Genomic DNA, 17,848 nt, shown 5'->3' with positions numbered 1-17,848 from the left:
CACTCAAAAAAATTCTTTAATCATTATTTTTTAAAATATTACCCATTGAACAACCAGATTTTCAACAAAGCTAAATTTTTCACAGAGTTAGTGTTTGTCTCCCCAAAATCAATTCTCTGTACAAGAAAAAAGTGCAAACTTTGTTTCCTGCCAATGGGCCAGCTATCAGCCAAACCTTCATTTTTCTGCAAAAAGGATGGAAATAATTACAGGAATAGACAGGACCTAGAAATAGAAATTCTCAGTATCACCTGYACAACTTTACTGTGCTACCTTGTATAGTTTAATAATATAATCTCATTGGATAATTGACTAGCAAAAAAWAATAAATATCTCTGTTCCTAATATTTCAGCTGGCTGCAGGGCACCTAATGGTGATGTTTTATGTAATTCTTGACTCAGGTCTGATCCCAGATCATTGTCTAGCATGAAAGAAGGAAGGGAAAGCAGCACTTCTTACTTTTTRGCCTGTCATTTTATCAATTCCCATAAAAACAACACTGTAGATTAAAATKGACTCATACCTTCTAAAATTCAAGGCTTTTAAAATCCAGTCAGTTTTGTAGGAAGAGGAAATAAAATCACTGACAAGAAGTCCTGCTTGGAGGCACTGTCCAAGAAGAGATGTGACCATAGTTCTGTGACAAGGAATTCCTTGTAGCCACAAGGAAAAACCTTGTTTGTGATTCCCAGCTGCAGGAGTTCACACACAGAAACCCAGCCAGCATCCCAAGGAAAGGTGATTCCAAGATACCAAATTAGCTGGAAAACCTGGTGCTCGTCCCAAACTGAATGCAGGTAATAGTTCAGACAGCTGCAGGTCAAATTCTCAACAAAGAAGGGGCCTTCAAACATACTAAAACCAGGGATCATCAGTGTTCTAGAAAAACARTATTTCTTGGCTATCTGAGAATCTTTTTCTTCCCCAAACTCCATGGAAGTTTCTTCATTAACAGCTCCASTTTACTTTCAAAATCCTGTTTCAAAGCCACTCAAGTAGAGTTCWGTTTGCACCTCGTGCCTGTTTGTGTCTTTGTGGCTTTCCCTGAGCTCTTAGTGCTGTTTCTCCAATTTCTGCTGTGTGATTCCAGCTCCAGCTCCAGGGATTTCCTGCTTCTTGGTGCAAGACATGCAGACAACAGCAGCTCGTGGAGTCTGCTGCCTTAACCACAGAGGGWGGAACCACCCAAAGTGGAGACAAACCTTTTTCCAAAGCGCTGGTGTTGGTCTGTTGGTCATAATTCAAATGGAGCAAAGTTCTTCTTTCCCCTGTGGAGCTCACTGGAGATCCCTGGACTTTCCAGTGCTGCTGCGTGGTGTGTCCCAAAACCACTGAGGATCTAAACATCTTTACATGGATAAAATCATTYCCTTTGTTCAGGCAGCTCCATGCTYTTCAGCCTCTTCTCTGTAGTCCCTGCAGTCCAAATCTGACTGTTCTAAGAAGTGATTTGGCCTTAGCTAAAATTAAATGATAGCAAGAAGCTATCTTGTCTCTTACTTATGTGCAGCCATAAATGAGATTCAGGCTCGTTAGCACGTATCCCATGCTTTTAGAAGAGTGGCATTTTTAAAGCCCTCTGAGAAATTTGGGAGCACAGTTCTCACTGAGCAGGTGTGACTGGAAAAGAGAATTTTCACCAAGGAAAATGTCGGTGAAAACAAGCAGCTCGTTTTTAAACTTTTTTTTTTTTTTTTTTTAATGGAAGAATAAGAGGTTTAGTTCCAACAAAAAAACAGAGCTGCTGGATCAGTCCATTACAGCCAGAATGAACATGGATTTTGAATGCCACTTTTGAAGCACAAAAAGCAGTCTGAATATTTTCTTTGTTCTCACAGGAGCTGTCTACACATTCGTATTTCCAAATAACCAAGAAAATTTGGACCAGCAACCCTTCCACTTCATCAAGTAACATCATGATTCCTTCTCCAYGGAACTGAAGCTGAAACTTTCATAAGCCTTTATTTGTGTTCTTCCAGATCCCTATTTCAATTTGRATAATCTGGTTCAATGCACAGTACACAGAAAATGTTATGGGGTTGGGGTTTTTTTAATTATTGGATACAAGGTGTTACCATTTCCCTTTCCTGTGAACCTTTTGGTTAATGTGGAATGTGGAAGTGGTAGCAGGAAAAAATGAAATCATCCAGAAAAAAAACCCAAAAAAACCAAAAACCCCAGTCCCAAGAGCAGGCAATATTCTCAGTAAGAACATTATCAGTTCTCAGCACAAATTCTCACAATCCTCAGTGGGGCCAAGGTCAAAGAAAAMCACCAACTGAAAACCAAACCCACATTTTATCTGATTGTCCAGCCAACATCTGCCTCAGGTATGCAGAGACAAAAAGCCAGTCAAGAGAAAGGGGGATGATGCTTTCTTTTGGTTGCAGATGGAAACAGCAATTTGACCACCATTCTGAAGAATAAATAGGATTACGTGAGTTTTCTCAAAGCATTTTGCCTCCTGCTTTGTTTGCAAATTTATGACAGAGGCTGGACAAAGGGCAGCACAATGATTTGGAAATTTCTTGTTGATGTGAGGGTGCTGTTAGAAAAATGTTAGAAAGAACTCAAGGGCTGGAAGGGAGCACGTAGGACAATGATTTCCATGGTGAAACTGCTGGTTTGTTCTGGATTTCTCAGATTATTGGTCTTGCTGCTGTGGCTTATTTTGCTTTCCTACTTCTTCCTCTTCACCTTCTCCCCTCCCTCACCTCCCCCTCAAAACAAGGATGACTTTTCAGGTGGATTAATTCTCTTATCTGCCGTGCAGAAATGCTGGCAATCAGTGCAAAGGAAGCATCTGGAAGAACTGCCTATTAAGAAAGGAGCCTGATAAAATCAACTCTGCCTCTCATTTGGGCTTCCTTTATGTGCTCTGACAATGTCCTCTGCACAGGAATAGTGGAACCAACTCGTTTGTGTGTTTGTTTTATCAGCTTTAAATTATCATTTTCATGGCTTGCCCCTTGATTCCAGAACCAGGAAACAGAAGGAACCACCATCCCATCTTCTCACTGCCCCTGTTTGAAATATCTGCTCTCCTTCACCACCCAAGGCCTGTTTTCTCTGGCCTCAGCTTGTGGAAACTTCTCATGCTCACATTTGAAGCACACAGAGCAATTCTGAATTCTGATCCTATTAAGAATCTGAAGCCACATCTCATTCATCACAGATTCCTTCCATCACTTTCTCAGCAGCATCAGAGTGAAATGAACTTTGTATGTCTCACAGGTTCTCAYAAAACTCAAAATAACAAGCTGATATTTGTATTTTCACTGCAGTCCACTACATTTTTTAAAAAGTAATTAATTTCTCTTCCTTAGCTTTTAAAAGCAAAATCTCCCAACCTCTCCCAGTTTCATTGTCCACTGTTCTTAGCTTGGGAGTCATGAATAAATACCACATTTCYACTAACATCTTCCTCTCCTTCAGAAATATTGCCTCAAAAGATATCCCTGGACAGAGTAAGGCCCCAACACAGTAAATTTCATGATCCATTACAAAATTGTGCTACAAGGTATGCGATTTTACCATGTCATCAAAATAAATAATTCTCTTCAAATGTAAAAAATGTAAAAGGGAATTGCAGGAATTAAGTTATTTAAAATATACTTTCTAAACTCATATCTAGGAAATGTAAATGACTAGTTACTGAATTAAAGAATTCCATCTGCATTAATATCTTKTGACATGAATATGTGAAGTCCTGAAAAAAAAACTAGCATGAAGAGTATTTTGCTTTGGGCAAGTTAACCAGAATAGAAATTGCATRAACAGGGAAATGGTAAACTAGAAATCATTGTGCAGTTTTAAAAATAAACTATTTGGTTATTTTAAACTAGTTTGAAATAGTTTTGATTACCACTGTTGTTAAAAAATCAAGATCTAAAATTACTATCACTGGAAAAGAAAAAAAAATAGCTATTTTAAATTCAGCTCCCTTGATAATGGTTTCCTCTCTCTGAAGAGAAAACAATAYAATGTTTTGATATGTGATTTTTTTAATCTCATGATTGTTTAAGTCCTTAAAATTAATTAATTCCTTAAAATTAATAATTCCTTAATTAATTCCTTAAAAGGAAAAATTTTTTATTAATGTTTTGATATAGTAGTGTTGGAAAGCAGCACAAATTATTTCCTCTATTTTGACCACGTGGTGTTGAGTGAAAAGAAAAACAGGTGGTTTTTCTCCTARGCTAATCCTAACAGCACATTTTAGAGGTCACCCAACCTTTATTCAGTGACACRGAAATTCTTCTTGCTGTTTTAACCAACAGATTATTATTTATTTCCTTTTAAAAAATACTAACGTTCCAGGAAAAAAAAATTGAAACTATTGAGTAYGTCAAGCAAGTTGACTCTTTAAACTACACTAAAAAATATCATTGAGATGTAGCAACTTATTTAGGAGGAAATGAGCACTTGGACRTGTTCATACCCACTTTAAACAAATTACAAGTTACTTACTTTCATCGTTAGAAACATTCCCCAGAGAGGTGTGACTGGAATAACGTTTGTTTTCACTTTCATTGAGACATCGTTCGATCCAACTCTCTGCAAAAAACAAAAAAAAAAATGAACAAAGATGCTCTTTTTTGTGTGTTTGTCATTGCATAAAATATAACCCTGCAATGGATAAATCTAAATAAAGTGCCAGTATTCAACAGATGGTGATCTCGAACATTTCTGTTAAAACATGCTCAGTCTGAGGTTATTTATCAAGAAAATCCTTTCTTGCTTTCAAACTTAGCTGTTGTTTTCTGTTTCATTGTTTCTCTTTTGGGGGATTTTTGTGTTTTGGGGTTTTTTTTGTTTCTTTTGGAGCATTTTTGGGGTTTTTTTTGGTTGTTTTTTTTTTTGTTTTCAAACTACAGAGGCTGAAACACTTCTGTGTACAAGACAAAAGTCCTCGGGATATTCTCTCCCCCATCACATGATACATTAAAAATTAAAAATCAGCTGAAACACAGAAATTGCATTTGTTTCCAAGTCATAGTCTGGCAAAGGCTTAGATCCTCGAGTGTTTCCACTGCTTTTGAAAGCAATCCCAGCGTGTATAAATCAATCATTCATGTGAATTTTGGTTAAACTGAGGMTCAAACCCTCTCTGAAGCCCAGCCCTACAACCTCACTCACACTGGTGCAGTTCCAGGCACTCCAGAGAACTTTTCCTCACTGGCACAAGTCCAATGCAATGAATCAGAAACCTCTGAGCTGCTCAAACCTTTGTCACCCCRCAGTGCAAATGTTCCTCCCCGTTTTTTCAATTTATTCTTGCCAGTCAGGTGAGTTACCTACAGCATTACACTGATTTGAATCCGCTGCTTTTCCTGGAAGCTTTAACTCACATCCCCCAATGAGTTTAGAGGATGCACCAAGCTCAGCAGAATTTACTGTTACAGGTCTTCAGGGCAAAAGTTACACCTTCTTATGTGTTTCCTCGGACAAAGTATGAAATATGAGCTCTTGAGTTTGCCTAAATCCCTGGGTATTGCAACAATAATCTGACCTTCCCCAGAAGGTTGTTTTTCAAGGGCGTGAATGAGTTTATTCTCAGAAAGCTCCCTGTGGTCAAAGCAGGAGAAAGAAGGGATAAAGAGAGCAGGCTGCAGGGCAGGGAAAAAACCCCACAGAGTGAAGAGGCACGAGGGGAAGCAGGTTTCTGCTGGAGCCAAAAACACCTTCAAAGGCTTGGGAATGGCTCCAGGCTCCTCTCCATAACCCCCGTTGTACACCAGGCTACCTGCACTGCACAGGCAGCAGGAACTCATGGAAAACTGCACAGACACAGCATCCTGCCAGCCAGCAGGAACTCATGGAAAACAGGAGCCCAGCTCCTTGGGAAAGCTGCCCATCTGGTTGGTGGGAGATAAAAGTTGGTATGACTTCATTYCAGCACTAGATGTCAATAAACAAAGAAATGAATGGTGGTGGCCAAATACATCCTGCAGGAAAAAAGTGCTTTTTAAACCCAGGCAGTTGAATAAACCTGTGCATATTGCTCTGTACACACCCTCTCTCCACTGTCACACGAACCAAAGGGCAGCAGCACCCGTGCAGAAGCTCAGAGTGACTCTGCTGAGAACCCTCCAGTGCTGCTTGTGTGCTTCTGGATTTCAGGCAGTGCTGTGGCAGCTCCAGGCTATTCCCCTCCCTCTGCCCCTCTGCCCACATGTTCACAGGAGGAAAATTCTGCGGTGCTGCCTTCATCAGYACAAGAACGTCCCTGAATCTTCCACATTCACCCCCAAATTTGTGCCGGAGAAGCCTCACAACCCCAGCGCCTGCTCCTTCGAGGTTCTTCTCTGAAAACCATCCTAATTGGCAATAGGGTATTTCTTCTCTCACCAAATTCAACACCACTTTTACAAACCCACAGTAAGCCTGCTGCCCCCAGGACATGGGAYCAGCCCCTTCTCCCTTCCAAACCCACTGGAGCAGCTCCAGCTTCGAGCCTTTCCCTGCTKCTGGGGTGGGGATCCATCCCCTCCTTGTCCGAGGGCCATGGCTGCCCAGTGCCTGATGGCTTTTACTGCCCCAAAACTCGGCTGACAGCATCTCCCCAGCCCCGCTTTTGTCCCGTGAGCCGTTCTACAGGTGAAGAGAAACTSGCTGCCCAGGGCAGCATCACAGAGAGGTGTGAGGAGCCTTGTGAAGGATCACCCTTCCTCCTCCTCCTGATCCTTGGAGCACACAGCCATGCCTGTACATCATTCCCTTGGCTCCCAGCCCAGTAAAAGCGACGGCGGCTGCCCACAGCGCCAAGGGGAGAGCGATGCCCAGCTCTGCCCTTTCTTTCCCTGCCCGCACCGAGAGCTGGGAAGAAGGGATGCATCCTCTTCCCTGGGCAGAGGGAATTGCCAGCAGCCATCTTTACTCAAATTCCCCGCCGATGTAGTAGGAAAAAWAAAAAMWTTTAAAGCATTTTCATCACCCTYGTGTCTGMYAASCGCGCGCATTCCCGTTTTGGGCTGGAAAAGCAGAAGGTTTACCCTGCCGTGGGTAAAGTATTTAATTGTGTGGTCCTGAATCAGCCCCGCTCAGCCTGAGTCTGGCGTCCTCTTTGTGGCCTTGCATTTAAATGGCTGATAGGAATTCTTCGGGACTGAAAAGATACATGACCTGTCTGGCGGCACAGAATGAAGAAAACTAACTCTTTTGAGCGCAAATGTCGGGAGTTTATGGCAAATCTGTCAAATTATTTTGTGATAAAACCAGCTGACCATTTAAAGGTTGTTTTATCTCATAAAACAAACTATGTGAGTATAAATAAATTTTCTAATAAACACCTTCATTTAATAAAGTAGCTAGTTTTTAGTGTTTGTATAAAGAAAAACATTTTTACAATRCTTTAAACTCCTGATAATAATAACAGTACCTTCAGACATTAAAAGAAAATACAGCTACRGTTTTGCTAAAATTTTAAATATTCCCATCGGGAGCCTGAAAATCCCAGACACRACAACACCTGCCCAAAAAAGAAACAAAGGGAGAAAGAGGCAGAGCAAACAAAATCAAAACTCAGCATTAAGTCTGACTTTTAGCTCTTTCAGAGTTAACAACATTCGATCCTGCTCCAGAATAAGGGCAGAAAAAGCCCTCTACACATGGAATGCTCGTGTTCTCGGGATGCAGGGATGTAAGAGCTGTAAGAAAGGCCCATGGGGAGCCCCGGGTGTCCATCCCAGAGCTGGCACCAGACACATCACACCACTGCTCTAAATGTGTGGTGAGTGAGGTGGGATGGAAGGTTTTCTGTGGTTAAAGATCAATTATTGCACTTAGACCTTGCAAAGTTCTCAAAGACAGGAATTCACACCACAAGAACTCAGAGAGTGATGGAGAGCTCAGTGAGCAACTCGTGAACACAACATGAGAAATCCCAAATTTCTGATGGGAAGTGCTTATGAGAACAAAAGAAACTACTTCCTAATAGAGRCTGTATTTTTCCCTGCTGTTTTTGGTGTATCCAGCCTTACAGCATTCCCTCTCCCCACCAAGGATCCCCACCAGCATCCTGACCCTCAGCTGTACTGGAACAGTGGCTGGGACAGGGATCAGCACCAGGAAAAAGGCAAAAAAAAAACCAGATTAGGAAAATCTAGTAGCAAAATGTAGCATAGTCACATACTGATAAACGTGACTCAGTACAGTTACTACCATAATCTCATTGGCAACGAGAGAAATTGTGCTTTTAATGGCATTTTAAAGATCCATCTTTAAATATTGTGGCAACTGTTTAATTTCACACAGGTTGAGACTGAACTGTAGTGAAACACTCAACTATGCTCCCCAGCCTTWAAGTTTTTATTATATAATTTTGTCTACCACTAAATACAAATAGACTGCATCTGCTGTGAGATTCCTGCTTGAGGGAAAAGAGATCCTTATTCAAGTTACAGTAATTTTTTCAGTGTAAATATTCTGACAGAATAACTTACACAAACAAACAAAAAAAATAGAAATTGTTACAAATTAAATGCTGAAAGATTAATTAAAAACAGCTATGGAGCTATTTCTGGCCCTCATTCTGCCTCTTCTCTTTTCGATCCCGATAAGACTGGCACATCCACTGTGACTCAAGAACGAGAGTATTTCACTTCCAGTTTGTTTTCAAAAGTGGGCAGAGCAGAATTCATGTAGCTTCAAACTGTCCCCACCAAGGCACTCCTTTTCACACAATCAGTATATTTTAATTTGTATGGTGTTTCAAAGGCTGAGCTGGGGAGGGACTCCCCAGCCACAAACACACTGTGGCTGCTCAGGGGCAGGGACTTCCATGAACTGGCAGAAATGAGCAGCACAAATGTTCTTTTAATATCTATTTGATTAATTATTTTGGRATGTTTCTCCTTTGGAAGGAAAGGCTGGCTTTGGGAAGACACCTCTGAAAGGCTTCTCCCTACAGAGCAGAGCTGAGAGATAAAGCAGAGCTGTGGTGCCAGCASATTTAATGAGATAATTAGCCCCTCTTGTTTGTGCAGTGGTCATYAGCTGCTGAGATGAGAACTCCCATGTCCTACAGAGACAGCCAAGGCTTTGGTAATGTCAATATCCATTTGCACAATCATTTATTCCATCAGAGCCATGGCAATTGCATGGAGGTCCCTCCCTCTCATGTGTCTTCAGCTCTAGATTGGCTCTCAGACTCCAAATTTTAACTTCACCAAATGAGCAYGATGGCATTTCTTCCACAGGATTTTTTTTTTTCTCACTGAAATGGAGTTATCACTGGAATATAAGGTTTGCTAAGACCCAAACCACTGAGTTACATTTGGATGGCACAGCAGCAACAGTCCAACTCCTTGTCTTTATTCATGATTGCTCTTGTATTTTTTTGCCCCAGTTTCTCAAGGCAAATTAAAAAAAAATAAATAAATTCTAAGTAACCAGGAGCAAAGGTATCTAAAATAAGATAATGCAAATATAAAGGGACTACCACATTTTAGTGGATTTGTAAGAGGACCTGCTGGGAAAATGAATATTTAAGAGTGATGACAGACTTAATTGTACAGTTCCAGTGACAGGGGAGGAACTCTTGTCATGCATACAGAGTCTTAGCACCCCTCTGAGTTGTTTGTAGGGAAGAGTTACCCCTGTCTTCCTGCAGCACCTCTTTGCCAAGTGTCTCAGCACCAAGCTGGCCAGCAGTGCYGTCTAGCTGCTCATCTGATCCCTTGGGCTGCAAGCAGCAGATTTAGCAGGTAAAAGCTGTACCTCAAATACTCAAGAGACTGACTGAAGGTCATGGAACCTCCATTTCCATGTGGATGGCCCACAGCACTAACTGGAGAGTTGATGGGATGATTTTCTAGATCTGTTGAGGAAATCATCACTGCCTTGGCAGCTTCTTCTGTTGTCTGTCTCAGAGTGAGTGCTGAGGTTTGCAAAATCCACGGAGCTTTCCTTGCTGAGGCATGGCCTGGGACACACCAGCATCCCACAAACTCTCTGCTCGTGCTCTCCACGTTGCAGCATTGCTGTGGGCAGAGAACTTCTCTCCTCCACAGCTGTGAAATCCCTCACGTCTGAGCAGCCTGCCTGCTCTGGCCATCCCTTAGCGTGCTGCAAATCTGATTTCTAAATGCTGCGTGAATGAAAGTGAGGAAAAGGAGCCAGGACATCTCATATTTGGACTAATGCAAGTGAAGACTACGACTTGTGACAGTTCCATGTCTTGGARCCATTGGTTGTGTCACCTTACAAGACAAATCACTGGTTTAAAACAGACTCTCAGAGGCAAAAGAGAAGATCCCCTTCTCTCAGGAGTAATGATCAGGAGATAAACCTGAAGTCTGACCCTCRGACTACTAAACATCTGTTCTGGTACCTGCTGAACACATCTGGGGTGAGTAGAATACAGATGTTCTGCATTCCTCTCCCACCTGGCAGCACAGCACTCCTGGAGCACTGTGCAGGCTGCTTACAGCAGCACATTTAAAGCATTTGAAGARCCCCACTGCTTGAAAGAAAGCAAACAAAAATCAACATTCTACATAGCCTCAGCCTATTAAAAAAAAAAGAAAAAAGCAAAACTTCTTGCTTAACCTTTGCACAGGAGCACCTTTGGGCTCCACAGGAAATCATGGCAGTGTCCTCGCAGGTCCTGCATAACCATCTTCTGTTCTTTCAGGAGACCTGCTCCTCAGGGAGGACAGTGACACATGGCCTTGGTGCAGATGGCAGAACTGCTACCCTGACAAGGTGCCAGATACCTTGGTGTTCCGTTTGCTAATCTAACTTTTTATTCCATTTCCAGCAGGGGAAAATGCCGGGTGCTCCTGTTGCAGTCCTTCCTTTTGTTCTCATGCCTTGGCACACAATTCTATTGGAGCTGTTTCAAGGTTAATGGACATTGGTCCAGGTCACTTTGTAGATGTCGGCAGGAATGTTTTTGTTCTTTTTTCTTTGACTCATGAATCTGGGAAAGCATTGTGAAGGTTCGCCGTGATTTCATAAGAATGCAAAGGAAAACCCTCCTGAGTGTGAGAGAGCCRGTGTGTTTTGTTTAGCCAGGTCTTCACTCCTAGTATAGATTTTCTATTAAACTGTTTGATAAAGTATGTTAAAAATTGACATGCCATGTTTAAACTAATAACAAAAAGCACCAGGGTTAATAATTTTTTAACTCCTCCAGAATACTTGGGCAGGAAAGCTGGAATTTATGAGGTATWGTATTCCTCTTATGCAGGGCACTGTGTAGAACTTCATCAGAATGTGATGCTTTCATTTAAGCATTCTGTAAACAACATTTCCGATTAAGAAGGTGCATCCCAAATGCAGATAAAGCACCCACAGAAACCCTAAAACATGAGATGCCTCTGCATATTGATCCTGGCGTTTAGGGCAATGAATRAGAAAGGAAGGGGCCTGGTCAGAAATAAAGGATATGAGAAAAGAAAGTRACAATAGAGAATTAAGTTTTTTAAACAGGAGAAAAGAGGTCAGCTCCTGAAGGAATGAGGCTACAGTWAATATTCCTCATTAGAAACAGCATCCAATGGAGCAGACTGGAAGAAAATGAGAAGACAGACACACAAGCCCCAAGAATATGTGACTCAGGTGTTAGGAGTCACTCGTAACTCAGGAGTTATGATTGCAGCAGTAGGGAACAGACAATCACTTGACTGAAAAAGAGTGTGAACCAAAGGATGGAGAAACTGCATCTGTTCAGATGGTGGCCCTGTCCCTCCCTTTATGGCTGTCTACCCCAAATCGAGCTGTTGCTCGCTGCTGTTAAAGGATGCAGCCATCCCATAATTCACAACTGTTCCGTGGGTAATTWCAGCACACCGGATAGAAACAAATGAACGCCGTTCCCTCAGCTCTCAGAATGAACACAGAGAATACCTGCCCACCAAAAGTGGCAGAGAGAACATGAATAAATCATCCTAACRTCCCCCCAAAGATTGGCACCCCTCAGAACTGATCTGCGCACACAGAATTAACATTTCATGCCATTGACTAAAAAAGTTTTTGCCAAGTCCTGATGTGCCCAGACTCACAGATTTGTAAACCTTATATGAATTTAGTCCCTTCCACACTGTGTCTTCCCTTCCTTTAGAAAGTACTATGAAAGTAGACCAGGGCTTTTAAAACTCRGAGCCTGGCTCTTCTCAGAAGACTCCAGTCTCCTCTGAACAATATGCAAAGCAAACTCAGGGAGAGAACATGAGAAAAAAAGAGAAGTCTTCTTTCCTCCTTCTTTTTTTTGCCCAAGACTCACCAAAACAAGAGTCTAGTATTGAATATTCAGCACTGAATACTAACTGCTCAATAGCCGGTCTGTTTGCAGAGCTCAAAGTGGAATTGACCCAGCAAGGAGGAGAGGTGAACACGCTGCTCCATCCATGTGATCAAACTGCTCTGTAAACGCAGTCCTCCCCGCTTCTCCCCACCTCCTTACAACAGAGGCCATTTGCTGCCCCTTCCAACTCATTTTAAAAAAAATATTTGCATTGCAGGGGTATTGTCCCTGTGACCACATTTGGGATGGGAATGTGAGCTCCAGCTCTGGCAAAGCTGTGCTGGATGTGGYACTGCCCCTGCTCTCAGCCCACACAAAGCACMCAGGAAATCTCACCTGGCACTGCCCTGTCCTGCCATGGACCTTGGAGCTCTGTGAAGCACCTCGCCTCTGAGTTAGAACGTGCTGGTGTCACACAGGGTGGGACAGAAGCTGGTATGCAAACGTGTCCCATCGAGCAAATGTCATTTGCACTCTGCCTCTCCTAAGGACAGATTTTCCCTGACAGCTACAGCAGTTATCACTGTACCCTTCACCCGATGGAAGCAGCATTTTGCCTTGCACCCAGCAGCACCCACCCATGCAGAGACCAGGACTCCACGTTCCTATTGCCTTGCACCCATTTTTTTTTTTTTTTTTTTTTTTTTTTATTTTTTTTTTTTTTTATTTTTTTTTTTTTTTTTCCCGGGTTTTTTTTTTTTCTTTTTTTTTTTTTTTTTTTTTTTTTTTACAATGTCTATCAGCTCAATGTCACGTTAAGGATCAGCCAGGAATTTTTGTTTTGCCATGTTATTTAAGTTTTTTAAGGCATGAAGGAGCAGGAAGGATTTTGCTTTCCTCTGAGCATCAGAGAGGATGCTGAACAACAGCCAGAAACAAGGTACCTGGAGGCCAATGGCATTAAGTACTCATTTSATTAATTAGGACATTCTGCCATGTGCTCATGGTTAAACTGAATGTCAGAACGACACAAGTCTTGTTGAGGATTTTTTTCCCCTTTGAAGATAGGGTTTTGCCCACTTCCTACAACCATCAGTGAATTTTAATCAACAAACATTCAGTTTTGGCAAGATCCTAGAATATTAGGAAAACATGCAGCCTGTCCTGCTTGTCCATCTTTCATATAGTTTTACCTGTCTTAATATAAGCATGAGTAAGTCATGCCCCAAGTAGCCAAACCAGTTGAAGGAGAAACTGATAATAAAATTCTAAGGAGTGGAAGTTTAAAAAGAGAGGAAAGAGAAGGTGAATGAAAACAAGTATTTCTACTTCCAGCAACAGTATTCTTAAAAAAAAAAAAATAAATAAATAAAGAAGAAGAAACACTGATTTCTAACACTTGAAACTTGTAGTCCTTTCTTCCAGGCAAACACCCTTTTTTTCTCTAGATATGATCTCAGCAAGGAAATCAAAGCCCCTAGAGAAGAGGATTTTGTGTTTCTRAGTGTTTGAGTCCCTGCCATGGGGTTCATGAGCRCCCAAAKCTCCAGCACAGAATTTGTCAGAGTRAGGATCACAGCATCAGACTGTGCCTCCAGCCAGCCCAGAAAACAGACAAAATCCCAGCCTACTACTCTGAAATTAAAGCCTCTGCTTCCCAGAGCTGTGAGTTTCAGAGAATCMCTCATTCAGAGAATGTTCCAGCTATCTGAAATATATTGTTTGCTATTATGATATTTGGTATCCTRCACAAAAAATGCTCAGCAGAAGCTGCTAATTGATTGTGAACACATCATTCCTAGCTCTGAATCAACCCCTTGGTTCCTGTAACAACTTTCATCTCAGAGAAATTAAGTTAAGTCACCAATAAAAGAAAACAAAGTGCTTAACAGTAGCTGAAGTGAAGGAAACAAGATAGCACTGAGCCCTGCATTTCAGTCCTGAGGCAAATGAAACTGCAAACGAGCTTTCTCTTACTGGGTACAGTGAGCACCAAGGCTCTATTTAACCCTCTCCACTTTTTCCTGATTTCAGATTTCAGAAATGGAAGAACAATCAAAAGCATTTAACCCAATGTATTTATGTGTAGAGAATGACACCACAGCTCTTGCAGCAAGCAAGCAAGATCCTGATGCCTMCTTCAGGCACCATTTCCAGCACTGGCTAGAATTTTACAGCTAATAAACTACTCTTGCTGCAAATCTCCTGAGAGAAAACAAATGTAAATTAAGACAGGCCAGTAGTGCTAGTTATGCATGTAAAATAGGTCCGATTAAGTTATTACACATTCCCAGCTGTGGGGAGGGATCATTACATGCTAACCCTGGGCATCTGCCCTCTCCCAGGAACACACAGGGATTCCAACAGGTGTTTCCCTCATGGAGCTACTGCAGGATCAGGAGCCATCTCTAACAGCAAATCGTGTTAGAAGTGCACAGAAACTCCCTGGCACATATMTACAATTCCACAAGGTGGAGAAGATGGGTGTAAACATGCCTCAAAAAACTTAAGATGTAAACATCTTAAAAAACCCGCGCAAGCCTCCACTGGCTTGGTCATCGCCACACACTCTTCTCCCTATACTTGTTATCTATAGGATCACTCAGCCATCAAATATCCTTTATGTTMCCCATCCTCCTAACCAGAATGTTAGCAATCAAATCCCCTCGGCTGCGGGAACGCTGGGCTCCAGCAGGGTCACATCGTACAGAGGATTCCTTTCCACGGACAATGAAACAAATAAAAAACCCAGCACGGGCACAGGGAAGCAGACAAGTRGGTGAACTCAGGAAATTCGCAAACCTCAGCGCTCACAGAACTCTGAGCCAATTATTTGGGCTCCAATGTCACATCAAGCCTCCCCAAAGGACTGACCTTATATTTGTATTGGTTACACGACAGCCTACCACTGCTCTCAAGGCATTGTTGTGAACCATCCAGCCCCAGCTGTATTTAAGGTCACCTCTTCAAAAGCCTTGATCTGAAGAGGTTCCAGCGTTTCATCACCACGCGGATTTCAGCGATCCCACGGTTTGATCTTCAGTTTGCCACGGTGAAATCCTACGTATGGAAATAGTATTGCAGAGGCTGCAGCCTTTTATGACCGTCCTAAGTGGCAAACCAGCTGCAGGTGAAGCCAGTGAAACGCCAAGGTGTTTATAATCAGAGACACCGCAGATTTTATAGCTACGCTAACCTTCCCGGCCAAAAAACCAGCCCGATTTTCTAAAGGCAAGCAAGCCAACAACCCTGATGGGAGCAGGAGACTCTTCCGATGACTTTCTGTGGGACAGCTCCAGCAGCATACGAGTAGCTCAGCACAAAGCGGTCCCTTCTAATTTCCAGAAGATATATTATAAGAGAGATATGTATTTACTGTGGGGAAAGTGCAGCTGCAACAGACCGGCTGAGRTTACTTTACTGTCCAAACCTAAAAGTTTTATGTCAGAATCAAGAGTCCCTTTTGTAAGGAGGGTTACAGTCAAATAAAATCTTGAGGACTGTAAGCCGTAAACTGCAACTTAAATAAATGAAATTGTTTCCTGCAGTTCTCTGGCTATTCTTATGTAAAACCTGGTTTTAGTTCTTTTTTTTTTCCTCTATCCTTTTAAAGATCTTTACTGCAGGTAAATAATAGATTTCAGAGCAATGAAAAATATCACAATTGCCTCTAAGAATTTTAGAATTAATTAATTASCAGACAAATAATAAAATCCTTCTTTTCTCTGAGTCAGACTCAGAAGATTAACTTCTCAGGCAATTTCAAGRTGATTTTGACCAAATTTCAAACCTCTAAAATATTCCTACAGATTTTACAAAGTTATTAAAACCTCTTCAGGAATGAAGAGCTGATGCAATGATGGGTTTAGATYCCTGTTCTGCTKCTGCTGAAGGCAGAGGGAGCTGCCAGGGATTGGGCCCGGCAGAGCAAACATTGCCCGCACAAACTCCGCAGCTTGTGGGAAAGAAAACATTTTTTATTGTTGGGTTTTATTTTCTCCTGATCTATTTCTTTCATTTGTGAAATTTTATAAGATGCACTTTATTCAGGTTCAGCTGCATAAAGGACCACTGGTATTTCTTCTGCATCTCCGTATCATATCAAATTTAGGATTCAAAAGAACATTGGATCATTCTGACTGCTGAGCATGTTAGAGCCTTTATAAACACAAATTCTAAAATGATAAAGAACTTTCTTTTTACTTTTTGGAACAAAAAGAAGTCACTTTTTTGGTTCAGTATGAAAAGTACTCCAGGAAAATAAGGGTGGGAAAGCCAATAGCAAGTTTCCTCTTTACTAKGCTGCAATAAGAAAAGCAGTTTTCAGAAGCAAAATCAACCATTCATTTGGATTAAACAAATCACACACTTTAGCATCATACCTACATTCTGAAATATCACAGAACCATTCCCAACTAGCATTCAAGTATTTATTATCAATACTGGTAATTTCATTAATTGAACCAGGATAYGAAAGCCATTAATTCTCTTCAATCAATGCTTAATATGCTAGATCCTTTTCAAATGGCAAGCTCGTATCAAAGGTCACCCACCACTGCTGCAACACCTGTCAAAACTGAYAAGAAGATAGACTGAAATCTGATTTCTGCCACTGAAATCTGGCCACTGCCACGAAGTTTTCAACCCAGGCRGTGGAAGGAGATTTTCGTGGTTCAAACAAACTGCTTTAAGGGCCTAATCCCAACGTCCTTGACAGCACTGAAAGGCTTTCTGCTCATTTTAATGGGCTTTGGATCAGCTCCTAAGTCCCAGCCTCAAGTCCCAAGGATCTCATCCATCTAGCGCCTGAGAGCCAGCAGAGTTTTGCCTGGCTCCACTACTGAAATAACGGGAGGTATTTCCTGAGTTGTGCAGAAAAGTTGCGCTCCGAGAAGGCGCCCCTGTTCCCTGAGCGGCTCGGGGAGCGTTTCCCCGGGGGTGCCGCGGGGCAGGGAGGCTGGCAGCCCCCGGGACATCCCCGCACGCCGCTCCCGAGCGGGCGGCACCCGCGGAAAACCGGCGGGGCGTCCTGAGTGGGAGAGCACCCGCGGAAAACCGGCGCGGGGAGCGGGCAGAGGGGCGAGGGCCGATGTCACTAGAGGGGGCTGCGGCTGAGCAAACCGGCGATTCACTCTCGGGGTCGCCCGCAAAGCTTCCCCCGCCGCCCCAGCATTGGCCCCGAGCACCCAGCCCGCCCCCCTCCTGCCAGCCCCGACTCCTCCGGGGTGACACTGGGCCGAGGTGCGGTGTGCCCGGTCCCCGGCAGCTTGCGGGCACGGAGCTGTCGGGTGCCGGCGGGGCCCCAAAATCCAGGTCCAGTTCCCCCAGACTGACCCCTTTGTGCCCCACAGCGAAAGGGCGGGGGAGCCCGGGAAAGGCTGCACGCTTCCCCCGGCGGCTCGACGGCTCCCGGCCCGGCTCTGGGCAGTTACGAGCTTGAGAAACTAACCCTGAGGGGGCTAAAGGCGGCGGCAAAACGATGCGATGAAAGATACCGCAAATCCAGCGAGAAGGGCGTGTGCCCCTCCTGTGAGGGTGCTGCACTCCGCGGGCCGGACCCGAGGGCAGCGGGAGAGCACCGAGAGCAGTGGGAGAGCCCCGAGGGCAGCGGGAGAGCCCCGAGGGCAGCGGGAGAACACCGAGAGCAGCGGGAGAAC

General features: G+C 43.1%; 1 protein-coding gene across 1 annotated transcript in view; it reads right to left on the bottom strand.

Annotated features, from left to right (window-relative positions):
* RFX4 (regulatory factor X4) overlaps window positions 1–17,848 on the bottom strand; it is a 72,823-nt gene that overhangs the window by 51,710 nt on the left and 3,265 nt on the right. Inside the window, exon 2 of the mRNA XM_057382678.1 lies at window positions 4,472–4,558. Within this exon, the coding sequence (XP_057238661.1) occupies window positions 4,472–4,558 (87 nt within the window). The remainder of the gene's footprint in view (window positions 1–4,471; window positions 4,559–17,848) is intronic.

This window comes from Malurus melanocephalus, unplaced genomic scaffold (genome assembly GCF_030028575.1).
Source record: "Malurus melanocephalus ecotype Western Australia unplaced genomic scaffold, MMel_1.1 scaffold_578, whole genome shotgun sequence".
Classification (NCBI taxonomy): Eukaryota; Metazoa; Chordata; class Aves; order Passeriformes; family Maluridae; genus Malurus; species Malurus melanocephalus.
This window is presented reverse-complemented; position numbering and strand designations above follow the sequence as displayed.